The sequence below is a fragment of the Erigeron canadensis genome, chromosome 2, assembly GCF_010389155.1.
Source record: "Erigeron canadensis isolate Cc75 chromosome 2, C_canadensis_v1, whole genome shotgun sequence".
Lineage (NCBI taxonomy): Eukaryota > Viridiplantae > Streptophyta > Magnoliopsida > Asterales > Asteraceae > Erigeron > Erigeron canadensis.
This window is the reverse complement of record NC_057762.1, coordinates 17,068,249-17,092,222: the sequence shown is the minus strand read 5'-3', so window position 1 is coordinate 17,092,222 and position 23,974 is coordinate 17,068,249. Positions and strand designations below refer to the sequence as shown.

The 23,974-nt window shown below is 38.1% G+C and overlaps 1 protein-coding gene across 4 annotated transcripts; it reads right to left on the bottom strand.

Moving 5' to 3' along the window:
* Positions 1–1,791: 1,791 nt before the first annotated feature.
* On the bottom strand, positions 1,792–17,569 carry LOC122586537. 4 transcript variants are annotated; one of them, XM_043758523.1, is made up of 4 exons: positions 16,507–17,569; positions 15,981–16,046; positions 13,103–15,046; positions 1,792–2,057 (listed from the first exon to the last, which is right to left on the bottom strand). In XM_043758523.1, exons 3-4 carry the CDS (start codon positions 13,658–13,660, stop codon positions 2,043–2,045), a joined length of 573 nt encoding a protein of 190 aa, XP_043614458.1. In that variant the 5' UTR covers positions 13,661–15,046; positions 15,981–16,046; positions 16,507–17,569; the 3' UTR covers positions 1,792–2,042. The 4 variants fall into 4 exon arrangements, with proteins under 4 accessions (XP_043614458.1, XP_043614459.1, XP_043614460.1 ...); XM_043758524.1 differs by having other exon boundaries at positions 16,516–17,569; XM_043758526.1 differs by lacking the exon at positions 1,792–2,057 and adding an exon at positions 7,552–8,347.
* Between the last annotated feature and the right edge of the window lie 6,405 nt (positions 17,570–23,974).

Below are 23,974 nucleotides of genomic sequence, written 5' to 3'. Positions count from 1 at the left end.
CTGACCCAATCTGACCCAACCAGAACCAGACCCCAAGCTCACCCAACCTGACCCCAAGCTCACCCAAAACCCATAATCTACATTTGTGTAGATTAATCTACATTTGTGTAGATTGTGTCAAGCTGACCCAACCCAAGCTGACCCAACCTGACCCAGACCGCAAGCTGACCCGACCCAACCCAACCCAAAGCTGATCCAAAACCCATTATCTACATTTGTGTAAATAATCTACATTTGTGTAGATTGTGTCAAGCTGACCCAACCCAAGCTAACCAAGCTGACCCAATCTGACCCAACCAGAACCAGACCCCAAGCTTACCCAACCTGACCCCAAGCTGACCCAAAACCCATAATCTACATTTGTGTAGATTGTGTCAACCTGGCCCAACCCAAGCTAACTAAGCTGACCCAACCTGACCCAGACCCCAAGCTGACCCAATCCAACCCCAACCTGACCCAACCTGACCCAACCCCAAGCTAACCAAACCTGACCCAACCTGACCACAACCTGACCCAATCAGACCCTGACCCCAATCTGACCAAACTGGTCATGCTGACCAACCAAGCTAATCAGAATCCAAGCAGACCCAAACCTGACCCAAGCTGACCCAACCCAGAACCCAAGCTGACCCAAAACCATGTGTAGATTATGTGTAAATTGTGTCAAGCTGACCCAACCTAAACAGACCCCAACCTGACACAACCTGACCCAGACCGAAGCTGACCAAACTGATTATGCTGACCAACCAAGCTGACCCAGACCCAAGCTGATTAGAACCCAGGCTGACCAAGCTGACCAACCAAGCTGATCAGAACCCAAGCTGACCCAGACCCAAGCTGATCGGAACCCAGACTGATCACTTCTAGAAAAGTTTGATTTATTTACGAAAATGCCACCGCGCATTTTTTTCATTTTGACACATGTCACGTTCTGAATGGTTCATAGGACCTTCTCTCCCTTCTCCCCTTAAGACACCTTCTTCCAAGATCTCTACCCTATATATATATATATATATATCTGTTTTTATATATCAAAAAACATAATTTCATTATTCTGTTTCTCAATCCCCGCTTCTTTTTTCCCTCTTTTCTATTTTCCTCCCAAAACATAAAAACCCTAATTTTTTCATTCTCAAATTCATTTGATTTCTTATCAACTAAACACTATTAAATGTCTAATATATTTGGACGACGTGTTTCTCGTTGTTTTTGTGGCGATGTAGCAAGAAGATGGATGTCGTGGACTTCAAGCAACCCAGGTAGACGATTTCTTGGTTGTCCTAATCAAGAGTCACTGGTTTGTCACAATTACTGCCAACCCCATCTTTGGTTACCACTTTGGTTCCGAGCTTCTGATTTATAATCCTTTCTAAGTTCTTTCTTGGATAAACAAATGGTCTCCTTTTTGGTGTCATTTTCTGTCTTGGAGAATAAGAGGTCCAATAGGTGCAGATTGTTGTATAAGTTCATCTTCATGAAGATTAGTCACATTTTTCATCAAGCCCAAATTTTTGGTCCACAACCCCAACTTGAACAGGTGCAGACTGTAGCAAAGGTTTACTTTGACCTTCACCACTTGGACCATCACCTCTGCCACCAAATGTTATAGTTCCACCACCCTTGCTTCCACCACCCTTGCCACGACTACCCCTGCCACCACCACCTCTGCCACCAACACCTCTGCCACCAGCCTATTGACTTGGACCACAACCTCTGCTATTACTGTAACACCAATCGTTTAAAAACTTGGATTTTTAAAACTTTGCCAAACGGCACTTAAAATAAACGGAAAGGATCACTTTTGAAATATGCCCCATCCGTAACCGATGGTACCTTTAAAATTGGTGTTACCATTAATCATCATCAAAACAATAAAAGTAAATCCAAGTATAGCACCAATATAAATGCCCATTATTACAAGTCATAAACATAATTAAAATAGCCGAAAACATAAGGCTATAAGGAAGTCTATGCAATAAATGTCTTTGCTAAGCTTCTTTATTCTTTCTACCCAAGTCTCACCAAGCTAACCTTCGCCTAGCTCAATCTTGAATATCCTGAAGGCACAACATTTTCAAAGAACAAGTGTTAGCTAATAAAATTAGCTAAGTAAGATAACATAGATTTGAAAATATTTGCCAATTAAATATATTAACAAAATCTGCGTTTTAAGTTAATATCACATACATACATAACAACATAACATACACTTTAGGTTCATCATGTCCTAAAATGTGCCTACACTTTCTTTCTTTATCTTTCTTTATTTCTTTGCCAAGACGTAGGCTAAGTGACTTACGCCACTATCATAGGGATGTGGGGTTGTGTGTAGGCGGTCATAGACCATACATGGAGTCCTCACACCCGACATGATGGATAAACTATAAGGTGGTCTATCAGCGTCGTTAAGGAAAGACGAAGTCATTTCCAACTAATTAAACCGTTTATGCCTTTAAGCATTGGTGGTTAGTTACTCCACCCGAAATACTCAAACGTAACTATGCTACGGGAGGTATCATGATTCCCAAACCGCGTGACCACGTACGCACCAGCCCCGAGGAGCTATCACGGGTTAAGCTTAATACAAGACTTTATATATTGCTCGAGACTTTAATCTTTATATTAGTTTAGGTTACACTTTCACTTAAGCTAATCACATATCATCTTTTACTTTAGGGCCCTTAACGTGCATGTGACATGACAATCCTATCATAAGTCTAGTGACTAGGTGTTCAAGCCATGTATACAAACATATAGCATTATCACTTCATCTTTTTCATGATCACATAACATAAACATTTCATCATTTCATAACATGTAGACTTACCTCACACCTTTTCAACCTGCATAAGTATGTCATACATCTTTAATGGTAAGTATAATATCCCTTAGCAGCCTCCCATAGTCACCCATAAACATAAACATGCATTCATATTCAATTGGAAGGTTTAACTTATGAAAACGTGTTTTGTTGTACCATCAGGTGACAAAAGATGCTATTTTACCTCGGTACAGCTTACCAACCAATTATGAGTATCTTACAGTGCTTGCTAAGTGCTCCTGACAACCTAGAACGAGTATAAGATTGAAATATAAGCTAAAAGAAGTGTTTTGTGCAATCTAGGCATCAGGTGCGTCGCACCTCCCTCGTAGTGCGTTGCACCAATCAACTAAAAACTCAGATCAGATACAGGTGCGCCGCACCTCCCTAGTAGTGCGTCACATATCGGGCATCGATTGAAAATCCCTTTTCCCATCCTGGGCTATGGTGCGTCGCACCGGGGTGTCGACTACCAACTCAATTTTTAAACTTGCTCTAAATGATTCCCATTCGATCTGAAATCCTTAGCCCGACCTGAAGACATAAAATTGACCTCTTTGACAACACTTTTGATGGCTTTAATCCATCAATCAATCCTTAAATCCTTTACAACATAAATCATTCATTGAATCACCCGAAAAACATGAAATCGGTAAACGTTTAATCGATTAACCCAACCTAAACCCCATGACCTGGATTGAATACTCATCTATGACTCATAAGATCAGATTTCAATGGGAAGATTACCTATATTACCTGTAGTTGACTTAGGGAATTCAAGATCTTAACAAAACTTGCTAGAAACACCACGAAACAGAAGAATTCGATGAAGGATTGCTATGGAAGAGGGAAGGGGGCGACTATGGGGTCTCAATCACGTAATGGTGCAGATGAATGACAATTAGGGATGCCTAATTGCCACTTAACCCTTGGCCATCAACTCCTAAAGTTCTACTTTAGGTCCCTCAACTTATAAATGTTACTTTCATAACTTAACTTTCTTACCGGGAGTCTTAACATTCTAACAAGCACTTAATTACTTAACTTTACTTCAATTACTTTCATTAATCATCACATTGATCATATCATAATAACCACATATGCATTTATTCACATAATCCCTTATAGGGCACATAAACATAACGGACCTAACTTTAACTAACAGAAAGTCAAATAGTCAGAACCTGCTACTTGCATATTACTTGAGAACCCTTATTCTCTCCCACCTTACTATGGGCGATTTTTTCTTCTTTCTATTCCCTGCTCGATCAACATACTTTCTGATCTCCTGATTATGATCATTCATGATTATAGTTAGGTGTCTAATGTGTTTGTTTCGATTAGGTCTTATTTTGTTCGCCACCTTTTCAATCTTTCTTATGACTCTTGTTGATTAATTGGGTTCTGATCGCGGCTAATTGTTTAGTTCAACTAGATCACCTGAATTCTCTTAATCGATTTAGACTTTGTGAGTTGTGATTGTTACGGTTTTATAAGGTGCTAGGGTTTTTTTTATTTGCTTGTTCCGTATTTTAATTGGTGTTTTCTATGGTTTTTGATAATTAGGGCTTGTGTTTCTCATGTTTAATTAAGTTATGGAGGGATTGAATGCTAACAAAAACACTAATATTGGTGCTGGGTTAGCTAGTAAAGTCAAGAAAATTGATGGCAAGGTTCCTGCTCCGATACGTGGTATATCGAAAAACCCTAAAACCACGTCTGGCAAAAGTAATACAAGTAATAGTGACAAGACAACATCTATGCGTTCACCAGGTGGTAGCGTGCATGCTACTGTTCGCGATGTTAATCTTAGCAATAGGTCTGCTGATGAGGTTAATGAAGCTAGAAAGGAAAAATCTGCTAGTGATAATGTGGAAGTTGTGAAGGAATATGAGAAACATGGTTATCCCAAGATTCTTGTTAATAATGTCTCATCGGATGTAAACACTGAGTTTGTTATTCCAGCGAAGGTAGATGATGATTCTGGATCGGCACCTCTGAAGGAGGATCGAGATAAACAAGCAAATGGAGCTGCAGCAGCTCCTGTTGGTAAGGATAACAATAATAATAAGTCATATGCTTCCATGGTTAACTCTGGATCACAAAAACAGCAAAGACCTGTTAATTTTTGTTTTCTTGAAACCAGTGAGCAACAGAAGAATGTAGACATAGTTCTTCCAAAAGAGGCTGTACGAAAAGTCCAAGATAAGTATGATAATACTCTTTTCGGGTATTTTCTAGGGAAACGTATTGCTTTTCCAGTAGTGCAAAACTTTGTCACTAATAATTGGGGTAAACATGGTTTGCAACGAATCATGATGAATGCTAATGGTTTTTCTTCTTCAAATTTTCGAACTCAAAGGGTTTAAAGGAAGTATTGGAAGGAGGACCGTGGATTGTTAGATATTCGCCTATTTTTTTTTAATGTATGGACACCTTCTACTATATTGAAGAAGGAAGAACTTAAAAATGTGGTGGTTTGGGTTAAAATCCATAACGTTCCTCTAGCTACTTACTCTGATGATGGTCTAAGTATGCTAGCGTCAAAAATAGGCAAACCAAAGATGTTAGACTCTTATACTACATCTATGTGTAATGAGTCATGGGGTCGTAATAGCTTTGCAAGGGCCATGATTGAAATTTCAGCGGATTAAGCTCTTAAAGATGAATTAAAAATTGCTATTCCTATCATGGAGGAGGAAGGATTTGTTAAGGAATCTATGCGAGTAGAATATGAATGGAAACCTCCGCGTTGTGCTAGTTGCTGTATTTTTGGTCATTCGGATGCTCAATGTCCACGAAATGTTAAGGTTTATACAAAGGGTTCGGATGTGGATTCTGATGGTTTCAAGGAAGTTAAAGGGAAGCGTAAAGCTAAACAAGGAGTACCTATCAAACAACATAAAACCAGATTTAAATACAGGCCAGTGAACAAAAATAATACTACAAGTGTTGCTGACCCAAGTTCCTCAAAATCAGCTGTAAAAACGTCTAATGCTTATGAGCTGCTATCTGATTTTGGTGAAGGGGTTAACGAGCCAGTTAACACAGCTGCAACTAGTAGTGAACAACGAGATAAACCAAAGGCATCGACTGAAGATGAGGATGATGATGAAGTCGAGGTTATTTGGGACGAATCGGCTCAATATATGGCATCTAATACCAAACCAAACAATTCTTCTGAGGGGGCAAGCACTCCCGGTTTAGATGGTTTTAATGGGTAGTTTAGCCGCTTGGAATATAAGGGGTTTGAACCGACCCATCAAACAGAAGGAGGTTCGGCAGGTGGTTAGTGAGAATCATTTGAATTTGTGTACTATTTTAGAGTCCCATGTAGATGTATCTAAGTTGTTTGATGTCTGTAAAAAGGTGTTCAGATCGTGGGACTGGACATCCAATGGTAACGTTTGTGATAAAGGTACAAGGATTATTATGGGTTGGAATACTGATGTGGTAGATGTCATGGTCATTGCTCAATCGGATCAGGTTAAGCATACTCAAGTTATTTATAAACTTGATAATAAATCTTTCTTTTGCTCGTTTGTTTATGCTGCTAATCATTATAAACAAAGAAGGGATCTTTGGGCTGATCTTTGTAAGCATAAATGCTTTGTTGGTGATAATCCATGGGTTTTACTCGGGGATTTCAATTCCGCCTTATTTCTAGAGGACTCGGTTTTTGGTTCTTCATGTATGAGTATTGGAGTGCGTGAGTTCAAAGAATGTGTTCAAGACATTGAGGTCATGGATATCAATAGCTCGGGTTTCCACTATACTTGGACTCAAAAACCCAAGCATGTTTCGGGAGTCTTGAAGAAAATTGATAGGGTCATGCGTAATATCCAGTTTTGTCGAGATTTTCCATCATCACATGCCATATTTCAGCTGTACAGAATTTTGGATCACTCCCCATGTATTTTGAAACTTCCTAATGTGCAAAGAGATCGACCCAAACCTTTCAAGTTTGCTATTTTTTTAGTTCACAAGAAAGAGTTTACTGAGATCGTTAAATGTAATTGGAATGTAAGTGTGGTTGGATGCAAAATGTATAAGGTGGTAAAGAAACTCAAAAAGCTAAAACATCCTATACTTAACCTTCTTTATAAGCAAGGAAATTTGCACGAGCGTGTTACCAAACTCCGGATTGAACTGGATCAGATTCAAAAAACTATTGATTTAAATCCTAGTGGCGAGAGGTCTAGGGAGCTAGAAACGGAGGTTTTGAACAAATTCAGGGAGGCGGTGCTTGATGAGGAGAGATTTCTTAAACAAAAATCCAAGATTGAATGGCTTGAGGTTGGCGATTCCAACACAGCGTACTTTCACAATTCTGTCAAAACTAAACATCATAAAAGTAGAATCATGTCGATTAAGGACAACCATGGTGTTACTCATGATGGAGGTGGAGTCGCAAAGGCACTGGTTGCACATTATGAGGCTTTTCTGGGCCCGAATGGTCCTGAAACCCAATTTGATCCTGGTGGGGTTTTTAACAGTAAAAGAACTTCACAGAAAGCACTTGAAATGGTGAAAAATGTTACTGATGATGAGATTAAAGATGCAATGTTTTCTATTGGTGATAACAAAGCACCGGGGTCGGATGGTTTTTCTTCTCTTTTCTTTAAAAAGTCTTGGGATATTGTCGGCGGTGAAGTTTCCAATGCTATCCATGACTTCTTCAAATCTGGTAGATTGCTTAGAGAGGTTAATCATATGTTTTTGGCTTTAATTCCTAAGGTTACTACCCCTTCTACGGTTACTGATTATAGACCAATCTCTTGCTGCAATGTTCTTTACAAATGCATTAGTAAAATCATAACTGATAGAATTAAGGATTGTCTTGATGATATTGTTGACATAAACCAATCAGCATTTATTCCGGGTAGAAGGATTTCTGACAACATTTTGCTCACACAAGAATTAATGCATAATTACCATAGAAATGTTGGGTCGCCTAGGTGCGCTTTTAAAGTGGATATACAGAAGGCTTATGATACAGTTGATTGAAATTTTTAAGGGCTATATTAGAGGCTTTCGGTTTTCATCAGGTAATGGTGAACTGGATTATGACGTGTGTAACTCACGGTATCATTCTCTTTTAGCATAAATGGCAATATTCATGGGTTTTTTAAAGGCAAAAGGGGGTTAAGACAAGGTGACCCTCTATCACCATACTTGTTCACACTCGTGATGGAGGTGCTGTCTTTGCTATTAAAGAAAAAGATCAGGGAGTCACCTCAATTTCGGTATCATAACCAATGTAAAGAGGAGTTTATTACTAATCTTTGTTTTGCAGATGATTTGTTTCTCTTTGCTCGGGGTGACTTGCATTCGGCCAAAGTCTTAATGGAGGGTCTTCGTTCTTTCACTAAGGCTTCTGGTTTAACGCCAAGTTTAGCTAAGAGTACATCTTTCTTTTGCAATGTTCCGGAGCATACTAAGCAAGCAATCTCGTGCATTATTCCTTTTGAAGAAGGACAACTTTCGGTTCGTTATCTTGGTGTTCCTCTAATCTCTTCAAAGCTGCTGTATAGAGATTGCAAAGTTCTTATTGAAAGAATTGATGCTAAAATTGGTGATTGGAAGAACAAAACTCTTTCTTTTGCTGGCAGGTTACAACTTATAAACTCTGTTTTATCTTCAATGCACATATACTGGGCGTCTGTGTTTATTCTACCGGTTAGCATTGTTAGGGAGTTGGAGAAAAAGCTGCGTGGATTCTTATGGTGTCAGGGACCCATGGCTAAGGGTAAAGCAAAAGTCTCATGGAATGATTGTTGTCTTCCGAAATTTGAAGGGGGTCTTGGCATTAAACGTATCCGTGATGTTAATAAGGCCCTAATGACTTCTCACATTTGGAGTATCCTAACTAAACGTCGCTCTCTTTGGGAGAATTGGGTATACTCTAATAAGCTCAAAGGGACGTAATTTTTGGGACATAACTCTTAAATCGGGGAGTGCATGGGGCTGGTGGAAGATACTTCAGCTTAGGGACTTGATTAGACCCTTTATTCAGCATCGAATTGGTAATGGACAGTCTACATCTGCATGGTTTGATACATGGATGTCGACTGGTCCATTATGTAAATTTATCTCTAATCGGGATATTATTCGCGCCGGTTTTAAGGTTGATTCCTGTGTGAGTGAACTGATTTAGGATGGTAATTGGATATGGCCTACGACATGGCTTGACTTGTTTCCTGTTCTTATAAATGTGCAACCACCGGTTATCAAATCAGAAATGGATTCTATTTGCTGGCGGATGGGAGATGGCAAAGATGAAACATATTCATCAAGTTCTACTTGGGAATCGTTACGTCTTAAACAAGATCAAGTTCCATGGGTTGAGATGGTGTGGTTCCCTCATTGCATTCCTAGGCATTCTTTTCATGTATGGCTTATAATGAAAAAGAAACTGAAGACGCAAGATAAGATGCAACAATGGGACACCAGCGGTTCAACGAACTTTAATTTGATGTGCTGCTCACTTTGCAAGCATGGCCCAGACTCTCATGAACACTTATTTTTTGAATGTGATTATGCTATGCAGGTTTGGAATCTAGTTAAACCCTTGGCGGCGATGGAACGTGTTTCCAACAGGTGGGACGACATAACGAGGTACTTATTGTCTCTTACAAACAAGAAAAGTGCAAAATATGTCATTCGAAAGTTGCTGGTGGCTGCCACAGCTTATTTAATTTGGCAAGAGCGCAATAATAGACTTTTCTCTCCTGTTGGGAGACCTGCTACCCAGCTTCGAGATATTATTGTTTCCACGGTTCGACTTAAACTTGTGACTATGAAGTTCAGACGGAAGACTAGTGGAATGAGCATCCTGGAAGACTGGAAGATACCGAAGTCTTAGTCATTTGCAGTACCTATGTAATCGAGTCTCATTTGCATATTTATGTTATAGTAGCTAGTATGCGATGCAGTAGCTTTTTCTTGATAGCTTTTAGCATGATAACATACATACGGGCATGTCGTATGATGTGAATTAGCATAGTACTCTATTATGCTACTTGTACTTAACAGTTTTTGGGTGATATACAAAGCTTACCGGGGTTTAAATTCCCCTTTACCCAAAAAAAAAAGTCAAATAGTCAAACATAAAATGTTTGGGATGCTACAATTACCTCCCCCTTAAGAGGATTCCGTCCTCGGAATCTCCTCAGAAATGAATAGATCTGGATACTTCTCCTTCATCACGGACTCGGTCTCCCAAGTTAAGATTTCTCCATGATTATGCTTCCATTTAATCAACACGAGATCAATCACCTTCCGGCGAAGTTTCTTTGCTTTCTTCCAAGTATTGTTGCTGGTTCATCAACTATTCTTCTATGCGGATCAATACTCACATCCTCAATTGGAATAACACTAGAATCCTAAGGCAAACACTTCCTCAAATATGAAACAGGAAATGTGTTGTGAATTCCATCCAATTCTAGAGGCAATTCCAACTGATATGCTTCAAAACCTTGAAAGGTCCAATGAAACGTGGACTTAGCTTTCCTTTCTTTCCAAAACGAATCACTCCTTTCCATGGGGAAACTTTTAGCATCACCAAATCACCAACTTTAAACTCAATTGGCTTCCTTTTCTTGTCGGCATAAGCCTTTTGTCGTTCTTTTGCTACACGAAGTGCCTCCTTCGCAACATTAACTTTTTCAGCTGAGATTTCAATGATTTTAGGACTCGTAAACTGTTTTTCACCGGGTTCCATCCAACAACTTGGAGTCCTACATATCCTACCATAAAGCATTTCAAACGGTGGCATTCCAATGCTTGCATGATAGCTGCTATTATAAGTGAATTCAATGAATTTCAAGTGTTCATCCCATGTTCCACCATATTCCAAAACACAAGCTCTTAACATGTCTTCTAATGTTTGTGTAGTCCTCTCGCTTTGCCCATCAGTTTGAGGATGATAGGCGATGCTTAAGTTAACTCTAGTACCCAACTCTCGTTGAAGACCCTTCCAAAAGCTAGACACAAACCTTGTGTCTCGATCGGAAACAATGGATAAAGGAACACCATGCTTTGAAACGGTCTCATCTACATATATCTTTGCCATCTTGGTTAGTGATACATCTTGTCGTGTTGCCAAGAAATGAGCACTCTTCGTCAACCTATCCACAATAACCCATACCATGTCGTTTTCCCTTGCTGTTCTTGGTAGCTTGGTCACAAAATCCATGGTGATATGATCCCATTTCCATTCCGGAATCTCCAACTGCTGTAACAAACCATATGGCTTTTTGTGATCAGCTTTCACACGTGCACATGTCAAACATCTTTCAACAAAATGAGTAACTTCTCCCTTTATGTTTGGCCACCAATAGATAGACTTCAAATCTGCATACATCTTTGTAATACCGGGGTGAACCGAATATCTTGACCTATGGGCTTCTTCAAGGATCAACTCTCGATTACCACCAAGCAATGGTACCCAAATTCGACCCTTATAGGTTTGCAATCCACGGCGGTTCATTTCCATGACAAGGCGCTTCGTCTTCTTACCGATACTTTCTTTGTCAACATTCTCTTTCAGAAGAGCCTTAGCCTGGGCTTCCTTGACGCGCTCAAGCAAACCAGACTTGGCTTGGACAACCATACTCATCAATTTGTAAGAAGAATTCTGTACCTTCCGACTTAAGGCATCTGCAACAACATTAGCTTTACCGGGATGATATTTAATCTCACAATCATAATCTTTCAGAAGTTCCATCCATCTTCGTTGTCTTACATTCATATCTTTTTGAGTGAACACATATTGTAAACTTTTATGATCAATGTACAATGTACACTTAGTGTCATATAAATAGTCTCTCCATAGCTTCAATGCAAACACCACAAAAGCTAACTCTAAATCATGTGTCGGGTAGTTCTTTTCATGAGGCTTCAACTGACGTGAAGCATAAGCAATGACTTTGTCCCTTTGCATAAGAACACAACCCAAACCTAAAATAGAAGCATCACTATAGACAACAAGATCATCGGTACCTTCAGGTAAGGCAAGGACAAGAGCTTCACATAACTTTTTCTTTAACATTTGGAAGGCCTTTTCTTGTGCTTCAGTCCACACATACTTCACTCCTTTCTTTGTCAAGTCGATCATCGGTTTAGCTATACGAGAGAAATCTTGTATGAACCTTCGATAATAGCCCGCTAAACCAAAAAAACTCTTGATCTCCGTGGGTGTCTTTGGTTGTTCCCATTTGGAGACAACTTCAATCTTTGCGGGATCAACTTTAATACCTTCAGATGAGATGACATGCCCGAGAAACTAAACTTCTTGAAGCCAAAATTCACACTTTGAGAACTTTGCATATAACTTTTTCTCCCTAAGAACCTCAAGAATGGATCTTAAGTGCTCACGGTGCTCAGCTTCAGACTTTGAATAGATAAGAATATTGTCTACGAAGACAATCACAAAATGATCTAAGAATGGATGACATACCCGATTCATTAGATCCATAAAAGCGGCAGGAGCATTTGTCAACACAAACAGCATGACAAGGAACTCATAGTGCCCATAACGTGTATGTTTTTGACAAAGAGAACCGGAGCTCCCCAAGGCGAGGAACTTGGACGTATGAAACCCTTGTCAAGTAGCTCTTGGAGCTGAGACATAAGCTCCTTCATTTTTGTAGGAGCCAAACGATATGGTGCTTTTGCAACAGAAGTAGCACCGGGTACAAGATCAATCTGAAATGTAACCTCACGGTCGGGAGGAATACCGGGAAGATCATCAGGAAAGATATCGGGAAATTCATAAACCACATCAACATATGAAATAGGAGATTTTCCTTTTCGTGCATCAAAAACATAAGCAAGGAAGTGGTTCTTATTCTGTCGAATACATTTGAGAGCCTTCATCAAATTAATGATTTTTAAGCTCCCTTTCTTCTTATCTCCATAAACTGAAATAACTTTACCATTTGGAGAAGAGAAACGCACGATCTTTTGGGAACATAAAATATTAGCATTATGTTGAGATAACCAGTCCATGCCAATCACCACATCAAACCCAGCAAGAGTAGTAGGCAATAGCTGGACCGAAAAGGAACGACCCTCTATCTCTATGGAACAATCATCATAACCCTCATGAATGTCACAAATAGTACCGTTAGCAATTTCAAATTCTATAGAACAATCTAGGGGAGTAGTAACTTTATCGAGCTTAGGGGCAAACAAAGTAGACACCATAGACCTATTTGCACCCGAATCAAAAAGAACAGAAGTAGGTTTAGAATTAACAAGAAAAGTACCGCTTACTACCTCATCGTTATCCTTGGCAGCTTCAACTATCATCTGAAAGGCTCGAGCTTTAGGCTTTTGGGTAGCCGTCTTCTTTCCATCATTTTTTTCTTGTGGGCAATCCTTGATGAAATGACCAGTTTGGTGACACCGGTAACACTTTGGCTTATCTTTGCATTCTGAAGCAGGATGACCCGTACCACCACAAGTATCACACCTTTGGGTTTTCTCTGAACATGGACCCGAATGAGGTACTTTACAAGTATCACACCAATTCTTCGGCTTTCCATTATTGCTGCCCCCACCCCTTAAAGATGAACCTTTCTTGAACTTCCTATTCGACCCATTTGATCCATCATGCTTCCTTTTTGAACCTGATTGCTTGTCATCATTAGCTTTTACTGCAACCTTTTCACTCTTGAAGTCATCATCCAGCCTCTTGGACTCCTTAATCGTAGCAGACAATGTAATATGTTGCCTACAAAGACCACGATAGCTAGCAGGGAGACCATCACAGTAAGCTTCAACCTGATCAACATCTCTACGAACCAAATGACCAACAAACTTAAGCTTTTCCATAAATGAGTGAGCATACTCAGTTATGGCGTCGGGCTTAGCGGTTAAAGCTCTGAATTCCTTCTCAACTCAAGAGTACCCACATATTCTTCCAAAAAATTCTCCTTAAATGTTCCCCAAGTCATAACAGCTAGCACCTCGGGAGTCAAATAAACGGTAGTAGCCCTCCACCAATTACGAGCATTCTTCATTAACATACGGGAAGCACACAATACCTTCATATCTTCAGGGCAATAACATGAAGCAAACACATCCTCGATATCATCCAACCATTCCATGGCACCCACAGCATCTTGAGTTCCATCAAACGCTTCAGCACCACACTTCTGAAAGCTCTCATACTTAAACTTATTAGCACGAGGAGCAACCAAAACACAAGGCTCCACTACATTTCCAACACTATTTCCATCAACAACAACATTTTCTGGAGCAACCGGTGACCTTACAATGGATGGTTCGGCACGGTTTGAGTGGTTGGAATAGTTTCCATCAGTATGCTCATCCCGATGCAAGCTAGCTTCCTTTTCAGCTCTCACTAGGGCAAGTTCTTGTTCAGTTCTTTTGTAGTTGAGCTCGCATTGCCCTTATTTCTTCAAACATTTGGGCTTGAGTCAGAACCTGCTCAATAACCGGGTTTGCTCATTCAATTTTGGATCTAGTGGGTTGTTCACCGGGATAAGGCCTTCGAATAGGCGGTTGGTTGCCCGGATTTCCAACCCCGTTTTGGTTATTAGGAGCATTACTAGTGACAGCTCCATCACGTTGACTATTAGCACGAGTGTTAACCATTTTGTCTACAACAAAATGACGATGATTAGAGATGAATCGAGTGAAATCAAAGAAAGGTAAAGGCCTACTTAGCAACATAAATACATCATAACATATTCAAGCCTCTAACCTACACTCACATTCATCCCAACCCGTCCTAGAGGCATTTCATCATAAAGCTGAAGCATCACTACTTAAGCCTATCATATCTCATACGGTTGAAGTCCAAAATCCTAAGGTCTTGGTCAAATTTTGGTTCACTTAAACCATTTCTCTGATACCAACTTGTAACACCCGTCGTATAAAAACTTGAATTTTTAAAAACTTTGCCAAACGGCGCTTAAAATAAGCGGAAAGGATCACTTTTGAAATCTGCCCCATCCGTAACGGATGGTACCTTTAAAATTGGTGTTACCATTAAGCATCATCAAAATAATTAAAGTAAATCCATGTATGACACCAACATAAATGCCCATTATTACAAGTCTTAAACATAATTAAAATAGTCGAAAACATAAGGCTATAAGGAAGTCTATGCAATAAATGTCTTTGCTAAGCTTCTTTATTCTTTCTACCCAAGTCTCACCAAGCTAACCTTCGCCTAGCTCAATCTTGAATATCCTGAAGGCACAACATTTTCAAAGAACAAGTGTTAGCTAATAAAATTAGCTAAGTAAGATAACATAGATTTGAAAACATTTGCCAATTAAATATATTAACAAAATCTGCGTTTTAAGTTAATATCACATACATATATAACAACATAACATATACTTTAGGTTCATCATGTCCTAAAATGTGCCTACACTTTCTTTCTTTATTTCTTTGCCAAGACGTAGGCTAAGTGACATATGCCACTTACATAGGGATGGGGGGTTGTGTGTAGGCGGTCATAGACCACACATGGAGTTCTCACACCCGACATGATGGGTAAACCATAAGGTGGTCCATCAGCGTCGTTAAGAAAAGACGAAGTCATTTCCAATTGAATAAACCGTTTATGCCTTTACGCAATGGTTAGTTACTCCACCCGGGATACTCAAACGTAACTATGCCACGGGAGGTATCATGATTCCCAAACCACGTGACCATGTACGCACCAGCCCCGAGGAGCTAGCACGTGTTAAGCTTAACACAAGACTTTATATATTGCTCGAGACTTTAATCTTTATATTAGTTTAGGTTACACTTTCACCTAAGCTAATCACATATCATCTTTTACTTTAGGGCCCTTAACGTGCACGTGACATGGCAATCCTATCATAAGTCTAGTGACTAGGTGTTCAAGCCATGTATACAAACATATAGCCTTATCACTTCATCTTTTCATGATCACATAACATAAACATTTCATCATTTCATAACATGTATACTTACCTCACACCTTTGCAACCTGCATAAGTATGTCATACATCATTAATGGTAAGTATAATATCCCTTAGCAACCTCCCATAGTCACCCATAAACATAAACATGCATTCATATTCAATTGGAAGGTATAACTTATGAAAACGTGTTTTGTTGTACCATCAGGGGACAAAAGATGCTATCTTACCTCGGTACAGCTTACCAACCAGTTATGAGTAGTATCTTACAGTGCTTGCTAAGTGCTCCCGACAACCTAGAATGAGTATAAGATTGAAATATAAGTTAAACGAAGTGTTTTGTGCAATCTGGGCATCAGGTGCGTCGCACCTCCCTAGTGGTGCGTCGCATATCGGGCATCGATTGAAAATCCCTTTTCCCATCCTGGGTTGTGGTGCGTTTCACCACCCATTTGGTGCGTCACACCTGGGGTGTCGACCAGCAACTCAATTTTTAAACTTGCTCTAAACGATTCCCATTCGATCTGAAATCCTTAGCCCGACCTGGAGACATAAAATTGACCTCTTTGACAACACTTTTGATGGCTTTAATCCATCAATCAATCCTTTAATCCTTTACAACATAAATCAATCATTGAATCACCCGAAAAACATGAAATCGGTAAACGTTTAATCGATTAACCCAACCCAAACCCCATGGCCTGGATTAAATACTCATCTATGACTCATAAGATCAGATTTCAATGGGAAGATTACCTGTATTACCTGTAAATGACTTAGGGAATCCAAGATCTTAACAAAACTTGCTTGAAACACCACGAAACGGAAGAATTCGATGAAGGATAGCTATGGAAGAGGGAAGGGGGCGACTATGGGATTTCAATCACGTAATGGTGCAGATGAATGACAATTAGGGATGCTTAATTGCCACTTAACCCCTGGCCATCAACTCCTAAAGTTCTACTTTAGGTCCTAATGTGTAAAATCTAGTCTTAAATTTATAAACAAGAAATACCCTCGAACTGACTACTACACACTCTCGGGCAGTGGACCCGTTCGTATGCAATATAGTTTAAAGGTAAGTCCAGGTCGAATCCATAGAGACTAATTAAGAGTAAGCGAGTTTTAAGTAGTTTAAAAAAAACTTTGGATTTTAAAGACTCCCGTCATATTGGATTTTGAAAAAGTTAGTTAATTAATAAAATTAGTAATTCCGAAGAATTAAACGAAAAGAGAGTTTTTAATATCAATATTAATTAAAAGATCATCTACTTTCGACTCCATGACACATTAACTCCGGTTGCATTTAAATTAGGACCCAATTCAAATATGTTGACAAGATAACCTAGATTCGAATAAAGAAACTTACTTGGTGGCCGACAAGCTTATAAATCTATTCAATTCTATTAACTAACTAGTTCAGTCATAGAAAACTGGCAGCACCAACGTTTAATATAATCTACCCAATTAATCAATTTGTTTTGGCTATAAATTAACAATCATGCCTACATGAAACTAACGTGACACCATCAACCGCTAATCCCATTTAACAAATTACTTCCTATTATTACTATGTTGTTTACTATCACACCATGAACTAGCACCAACTACTCATAGACAAGTAATTGAAATCATACTTATATACTTCCGACACCATCGACAAAGCATACATATATCACCAACAAACATAATAATAAGTGACAAGAAAACAATTCATTAACGTCGCGGCATAACGTTAATAAAATCAACTTGGATTAAAATCATGCAACCATCATCAAAGTATCACTTCATCTTAGTAGATGACAAAAGATTTAGCTACTCATGACAAGATTAATAAAACTAACAATCATTATATAAATAAAATCCATAATAATAATTGTATAGTGGTATAGTCTAATAATAAGCAGCTAAAAATATAAGAGTTTAAGAATCGAACGAGAATTTGTTGGCTGTGATATCGAAGTCGAAAAACAGGTTGATGTCGCTGCTCCTTCAAATTCGACCGACCCCACTTGCGAATAATAAATCCCCCCAATTAAGAACTCCAAAGACCTTTTTATTATTTATTATTGGTAATAGATTTCATAATCCCTTTGAACATATATTGACTATATATATATAGGATTTTCTTGCTTAGAGCCCACGTAAGACAACAAAGGCGATGTCCCCGCTCTTTCCTTCTAATCCAGCCGACTCACAAACAAAGGCCCACATGACTTCTTTCTTTCAGCATTAGCCCACGAAAATTATGGACTTCACTATTGTTGTTTCTTGCTTTGTTGATTTCGCCTCTCACATAGTACCATTGCTCCTTAAATTACAAAACTAACAGATAGGACACGTCCACTCATTTTAGTCTTTAAATCTTGCAAATAATATTTATGGACATTATAAAGTGTCACATTCTGCATCTTTTAAGCTCCAATCTTTTTTTCTTTATAAATGATCTTTATTCAATATGTTTTCATCAACTTTCATCTCGTAGACCTATAATTATATAAAATCATATATTAAGTATAAAAGTCCTGAAAAGTGACAATAATACAAACATAAAATAAATAAAAAAAACGATATCGCGTAAAATAAATATATATAAAATAGGCGATATCAAATTCCCCAACACTTAAGCCTTGGTTGTCCTCAAGCAAATTCAAGAATTCAAATCAACATTCCTTTGGTTTAAGATCGCAAAAACATGACAATTATCAAAAAGAAGCTAAACCATGAAAGTTAGAAAACAAATGAATAATGGTTAAGTAGTTTTAATCTTAAATGAAAATTGAAATGTTTGACAATATTTGAATGATCTACAAGTCTCGAAAACACGACTAAGCACTTTAATCAAATGAGAGAATAATTTCTCAACTAACCTACTCCAACTAACAAACTATTAGGGTTGAAATATTGTATCAATCACTCGAAGCCTAATCGTGATGCATATATTTTAACCATAGGCTTGTAATAGAATCATCCCTACGTTACCATGGCGCTAGCACCATATAACGTCTATCAAAAGAGGTAAATAACACGGCTGTAACATACAAATCTGAAGGCTTACAAGGGTCATTAAAATTGTGTATGGACGTTTTGGGATATAATTGGTGTTAAAAGGAAATAACACAACAATTAATAAAGTTTTTACATATAGTCTAGTCCAACACAACCCATATCACTAGTTGCCATCTAACCACAACCCAAAAGACGTTCTCCCGACTCTACTCCCCCAATAGACCGATACAAACCGACACCATTATGGTGTATTACCTTCAAACGACTTCTAACCACCATATCTTACCAATATTGGCTTACATGTACTTGCCAACTCCAAATGAAGAATACCACCATATCTTACCAATATTGGCTTACATGTACTTGCCAACTCCAAATGAAGAATATAAACAATTTAAGAACATTTTGTTGGTTTTAAACACATGTACCAACTCATCTACCAAAAGATTTAATCAATGAAGCAATTGTTGGTCTACTAACTTACCAACTTAACTTGATTTGACAAAAATGAGGGAAAATACCCAACTGACAATCCAAGTTCTTTTTCATTCTTTTTTTTATATATATTATTTACTATTTTTAAATTCTTTTTATTCTTTCTCTTTTTTTCTTTTTTAATGAACTACTTTTACCCTGCGTAATTGGTACCCCCTTTTTATAACTTTAAAAGACGTTAACAAATCATAACTCATACTAATTAGAATAATCTAGACTTTATCCATAATCATGACGAAATCAATCTACCCCCAACAAACGGAAATATACCAACCCGACACAACCAAGACAACCCCAACTCATCCCACTAGCATAGGCAACTAATGACCAACCAAGGATTTCGACTATCGGTATGGTGAAGAAAAGGTTATATATTTAGGTGGATTTAAACACAAACGAAAAGGTAAGGCTTAACAAGTTTTCTAAGTGTATCTTGCATTAAAAATGAGTGCAACAAGGGTTAAAACAAGGAAATTCACTAACCGATGTGATTAGTTACTAAGCACATGCACATAAACATGGTTAAGCAATGATGAACATAACAAAGGGTGAATAAACAAAGAAAAAGGGTTTAATCCTAAATTTACCTCTTTATCATCTAGCAAACTACTGGACGATCAACTAAGACAAATTCTAGAATCAACGCTATCACCGGTACACTCATATCAAAGAAAGAAATGCAGAAATGGAATAAATTAACCTCAAACTTGCACGTCATAGTTCAAAGCTCTAAAAGAGACTCTTATTTCCGGATAAATCCAAAAGTCTATGAGAGGGACAAATTTACAAGGCAACTAAACCAAAACCGTAATACGTATCAAATCTATAAATGAATCAAGATCTCACATATTGGGTGTTTTGTGGTAGAGTGTGCTAGTAATGTTATCAATCCAGAAGGGATTTGCTTGATTAATCATTCAAAACACATTTCATAAATTTAAAATTTTGACCAAAGGAATTATAGTTCAATTACTTACTAAATATGATTAAATCTAGGTGACAAAGTAATTCAACTATAAGGACAAGCAAGCAAAAGTTTCAAATTTACCCAAAATAACCCGGCTTTTTCCTATTGACCTCTCCCCCCACACTTGAATTGTACAATGTCATCAATGTACAATGAACTAAAACAAAACTATGGGAAATAGGAGAAAGAAAATAAAAGAGTAAAAGAAAGTGAAACTTCCCAGGTTTAATGGTTGCTCCATGATGCTCGGTTGATTTCAAAGATAAAATAAGTGCTAACTGCATTTCAACCGCATTTAAATCCTTTCTTTAAAGCTCTAACACAAACTCAACAAACACATTAAAAATACTAAAATTAAAATAAAAATAAAAATAAAAGATAAACTAAAAACTAAAATAAATGACTAAAATCCTAAATACCAAAAAGAAACAAACTAAACTAAAAATCAAAATCTTTTTGGATTTTTTATGTTTTTCAAATGTTTTTGGATTTTTAAACTTTTTCAATTTTTTTGGATTTTTTATATATAGAAAAATGACATTATGCTAGACAAAAATTTAAAAATAAAATTACCTAAATTTGCATCGTTTTGACTTACCTCCCCCACACTTAAGACATACCATAACGTGTGTGGGCACCTCGAAACCTGCAAATCTCAACAAAAAGCTATAAAAATGCAAAATAACAAGCAATAAAACTAAGATAAACAAAAACAAAAAATAAAACACGAAACACGGGTTGCCTCCCGAGAAGCGCTTAATTTATTAACGAGTCGTTAGCTAGACTCGTCCCTACAATCATTGATCAAACTCAAAGAAAGGGAGTTCGTCCACCACAACTCCCATCACATCCTCTTCCTCATGAAAAACTTTCAACCTTTGACCATTAACAATAAACGACGTTCCATCCGACCTAAATAATTCCACATAACCCGTAGGATAAACATGCTTAATCATAAATGGTCCGGTCCATCTAGAGGTCAACTTAGGTTGTTTAAACTTATATCTAGAGAGGAATAACAACACTTTATCACCAACCTTAAATTCTTTCTTACGAAGCTTACGATCATGCCAAACCTTAGTTCTCTCCTTATAGAGCCTAGAATTGTCGTAAGCTTGTAATCGAAATTCATCAAGTTCATGCAATTGTAAAAACCTTAACTCACCTGCTTCTATCAAATCCATATTACAATTCCTAAGAGCCCAATATGCTTTATGCTCTACCTCTATCGGCAAGTGACAAGTCTTTCCATACAACAACCTATAAGGTGTAGTCCCAATTGGAGTCTTATACGCGGTTCAAAACGCCCATAAAGCATCATCTAACTTACTAGACCAATTCTTCGGGTTGTCACCTACGGTTTTCTCCAAAATTCGATTTAAAGCCCTATTTGTATTCTCTACTTGACCACTATTTTGAGGATGGTATGAAGTCGAAAACCTATGCTCTACCCCATATTTCTTAAGCACCTTAGCAAGTTGAAAATTAGCAAAATGACTTCCTCTATCACTAATCAAGGCTTTAGGACATCTAAACCTACTAAATAATTGCTTCAAAAAGTTTATCACTACTCTAGCATCATTTGTTGGCAATGCCTTTGCCTCGGCCCATTTTAAAACATAATCTACCCCCACCAAGATATACAAATTCTTATTGGAAGGTGGAAATGGCCCCATGAAATCAATACCCCAAATATCAAAAATTTCGCAAACCTGAATATAATTTTGAGGCATCTCATCTCTCCTTGTGATAGTACCTTGGCGTTGACATGCATCACAAGTCTCGACCAAAGTTTGAGTTTCCTTAAAGATTGTTGGCCAATAAAAACCTGCATCAAAAACCTTTTTACCGGTGATAGATGGTCCATAATGACCACCGGTAGGTCCATGGTGGCATTCATCCAAGATTTTCCGGGTTTCACCACCGAAAACACATCTTCTTATCATTCCATCTGCACAAACACGAAAAAAAAAATGGTTCCTCCCAAAAGTAGTATTTCACATCGGAAAATAACTTTTTCCTTTGTTGATGTGTCCACCCCTTTGGAAGTATTCCTGCAACAAGATAGTTAGCCAAATCTGCATACCATGGAACATTAATATCATCAACACTCATCAAATATTCATCCGGGAAGGCATCATCTATATCCTCTTCCCTCAATTCCTCACGGTGAGGATTCTCAAGTCTACTTAAGTGGTCGGCCGCTAAATTTTCAGCCCCTTTCTTATCCTTTATCTCGATGTCGAACTCTTGCAAAAGCAAGACCCAATGTATGAGACGAGGTTTAGCATCTTGTTTAGAAAACAAGTACTTAAGGGCTGAATGATCAGTAAAAACAATGGTCTTACTAAGCACCAAATATGACCTAAACTTATCAAATGCATACACAACAACAAGCAACTCTTTTTCAGTAGTAGTGTAATTTTGTTGAGCACTATTAAGAGTCTTGCTAGCAAAATAAATAGGACGAAAATGATTACCTTCTCGTTGTCCTAAAACAGCTCCAACTACAAAATCACTCGCATCACACATTAGTTCAAAAGGTTGAGACCAATCAGGAGAAACCATAATGGGTGAGTGAGTTAAACAATCTTTAAGCAGTTCAAATGCCTTTACACAATCCGAATTAAACTCAAAAGGCACATCTTTTTCAAGCAAACGGGTCATAGGTGGGGTTATCTTAGAAAAATCCTTAATAAACCTACGGTAGAACCCGGCATGACCTAAGAAACTTCTAACGGCCTTTACATTAGTATGTGGGGGTAATTTAGCAATAACATCAATTTTAGCCTTATCTACCTCAATCCCCACACTAGACACCTTATGCCCTAAAACAATGCCCTCTTTAACCATGAAATGACATTTTTTTCCCAATTAAGAACAAGGTGTGCCCGCTCACATCGCTCAAGCATCTTATCCAAGTTGGAAAGACACTTGTCAAAAGAGTCACCAAAGACCGAGAAGTCATCCATGAAAACTTCCATAGATGTCTCCAACATGTCTTGGAATATCGCGATCATACACCTTTGGAAGGTGGCGGGAGCAATACATAATCCAAAAGGCATCCTACGATAAGCATAAGTACCAAAAGGACACCCAATAAGAGAAGGTGGATGACAGCTGTGATAAAGACAAAAAGAGGGGCGTGTGACAACGTTATTCCTAACGGTTTGTGGGCCCGGCTGCAAAAGGAATATTTCTAGAAGCTTTATGCGTGGTCTTTCTATTGGTCCATTTTGTTAGTGGTTGTCCCCACCATGTGCCAGCCTTTTATTTTTTTTATTTCCTTATTATTTTTTATTATAATTTCGATGATTCCTAGGCAGGTAGTTTATCTATAAATAGGGGCTCATTTCTCATTGTATCACAGATTACGTTGAGTTGAATGAAATTAATAGAGTAACCTCTATTTCTTAAAAATCTTCATTTACCTTTATAGATCTTTGATCTTGGTGGTTTGGAGTGATCCCTTTATCTATAATTGTGGTGGTTCGTCCTTTATCAATTATAGTGGTGAGATCCAAAATCTTCGATTCCTTTATCTGTGTTTGTGGTGGCTAGACCTTTATCAAACATAGTGGTGGGTTGGAGTGTTTTCTTTATCCTTGGTTCCGGTGGCTTGGCCTTTACGAATCTTGGTGGTGGATTCTTTTATCTATCATTTTATTTATTGTCTTGTTTTGTTGTTTATTTCATAAAATCCAGAAAATACCAAATATAGTCATTTTGAATTCCGTTGTGCTTAGTTTTTCG

What these genes read in the sequence shown, in the direction of transcription:
- LOC122586537 (XM_043758523.1), bottom strand. Translation starts at nt 13,660, where the DNA reads ATGGAAAAGCTTAAGTTTGTTGGTCATTTGGTTCGTAGAGATGTTGAT.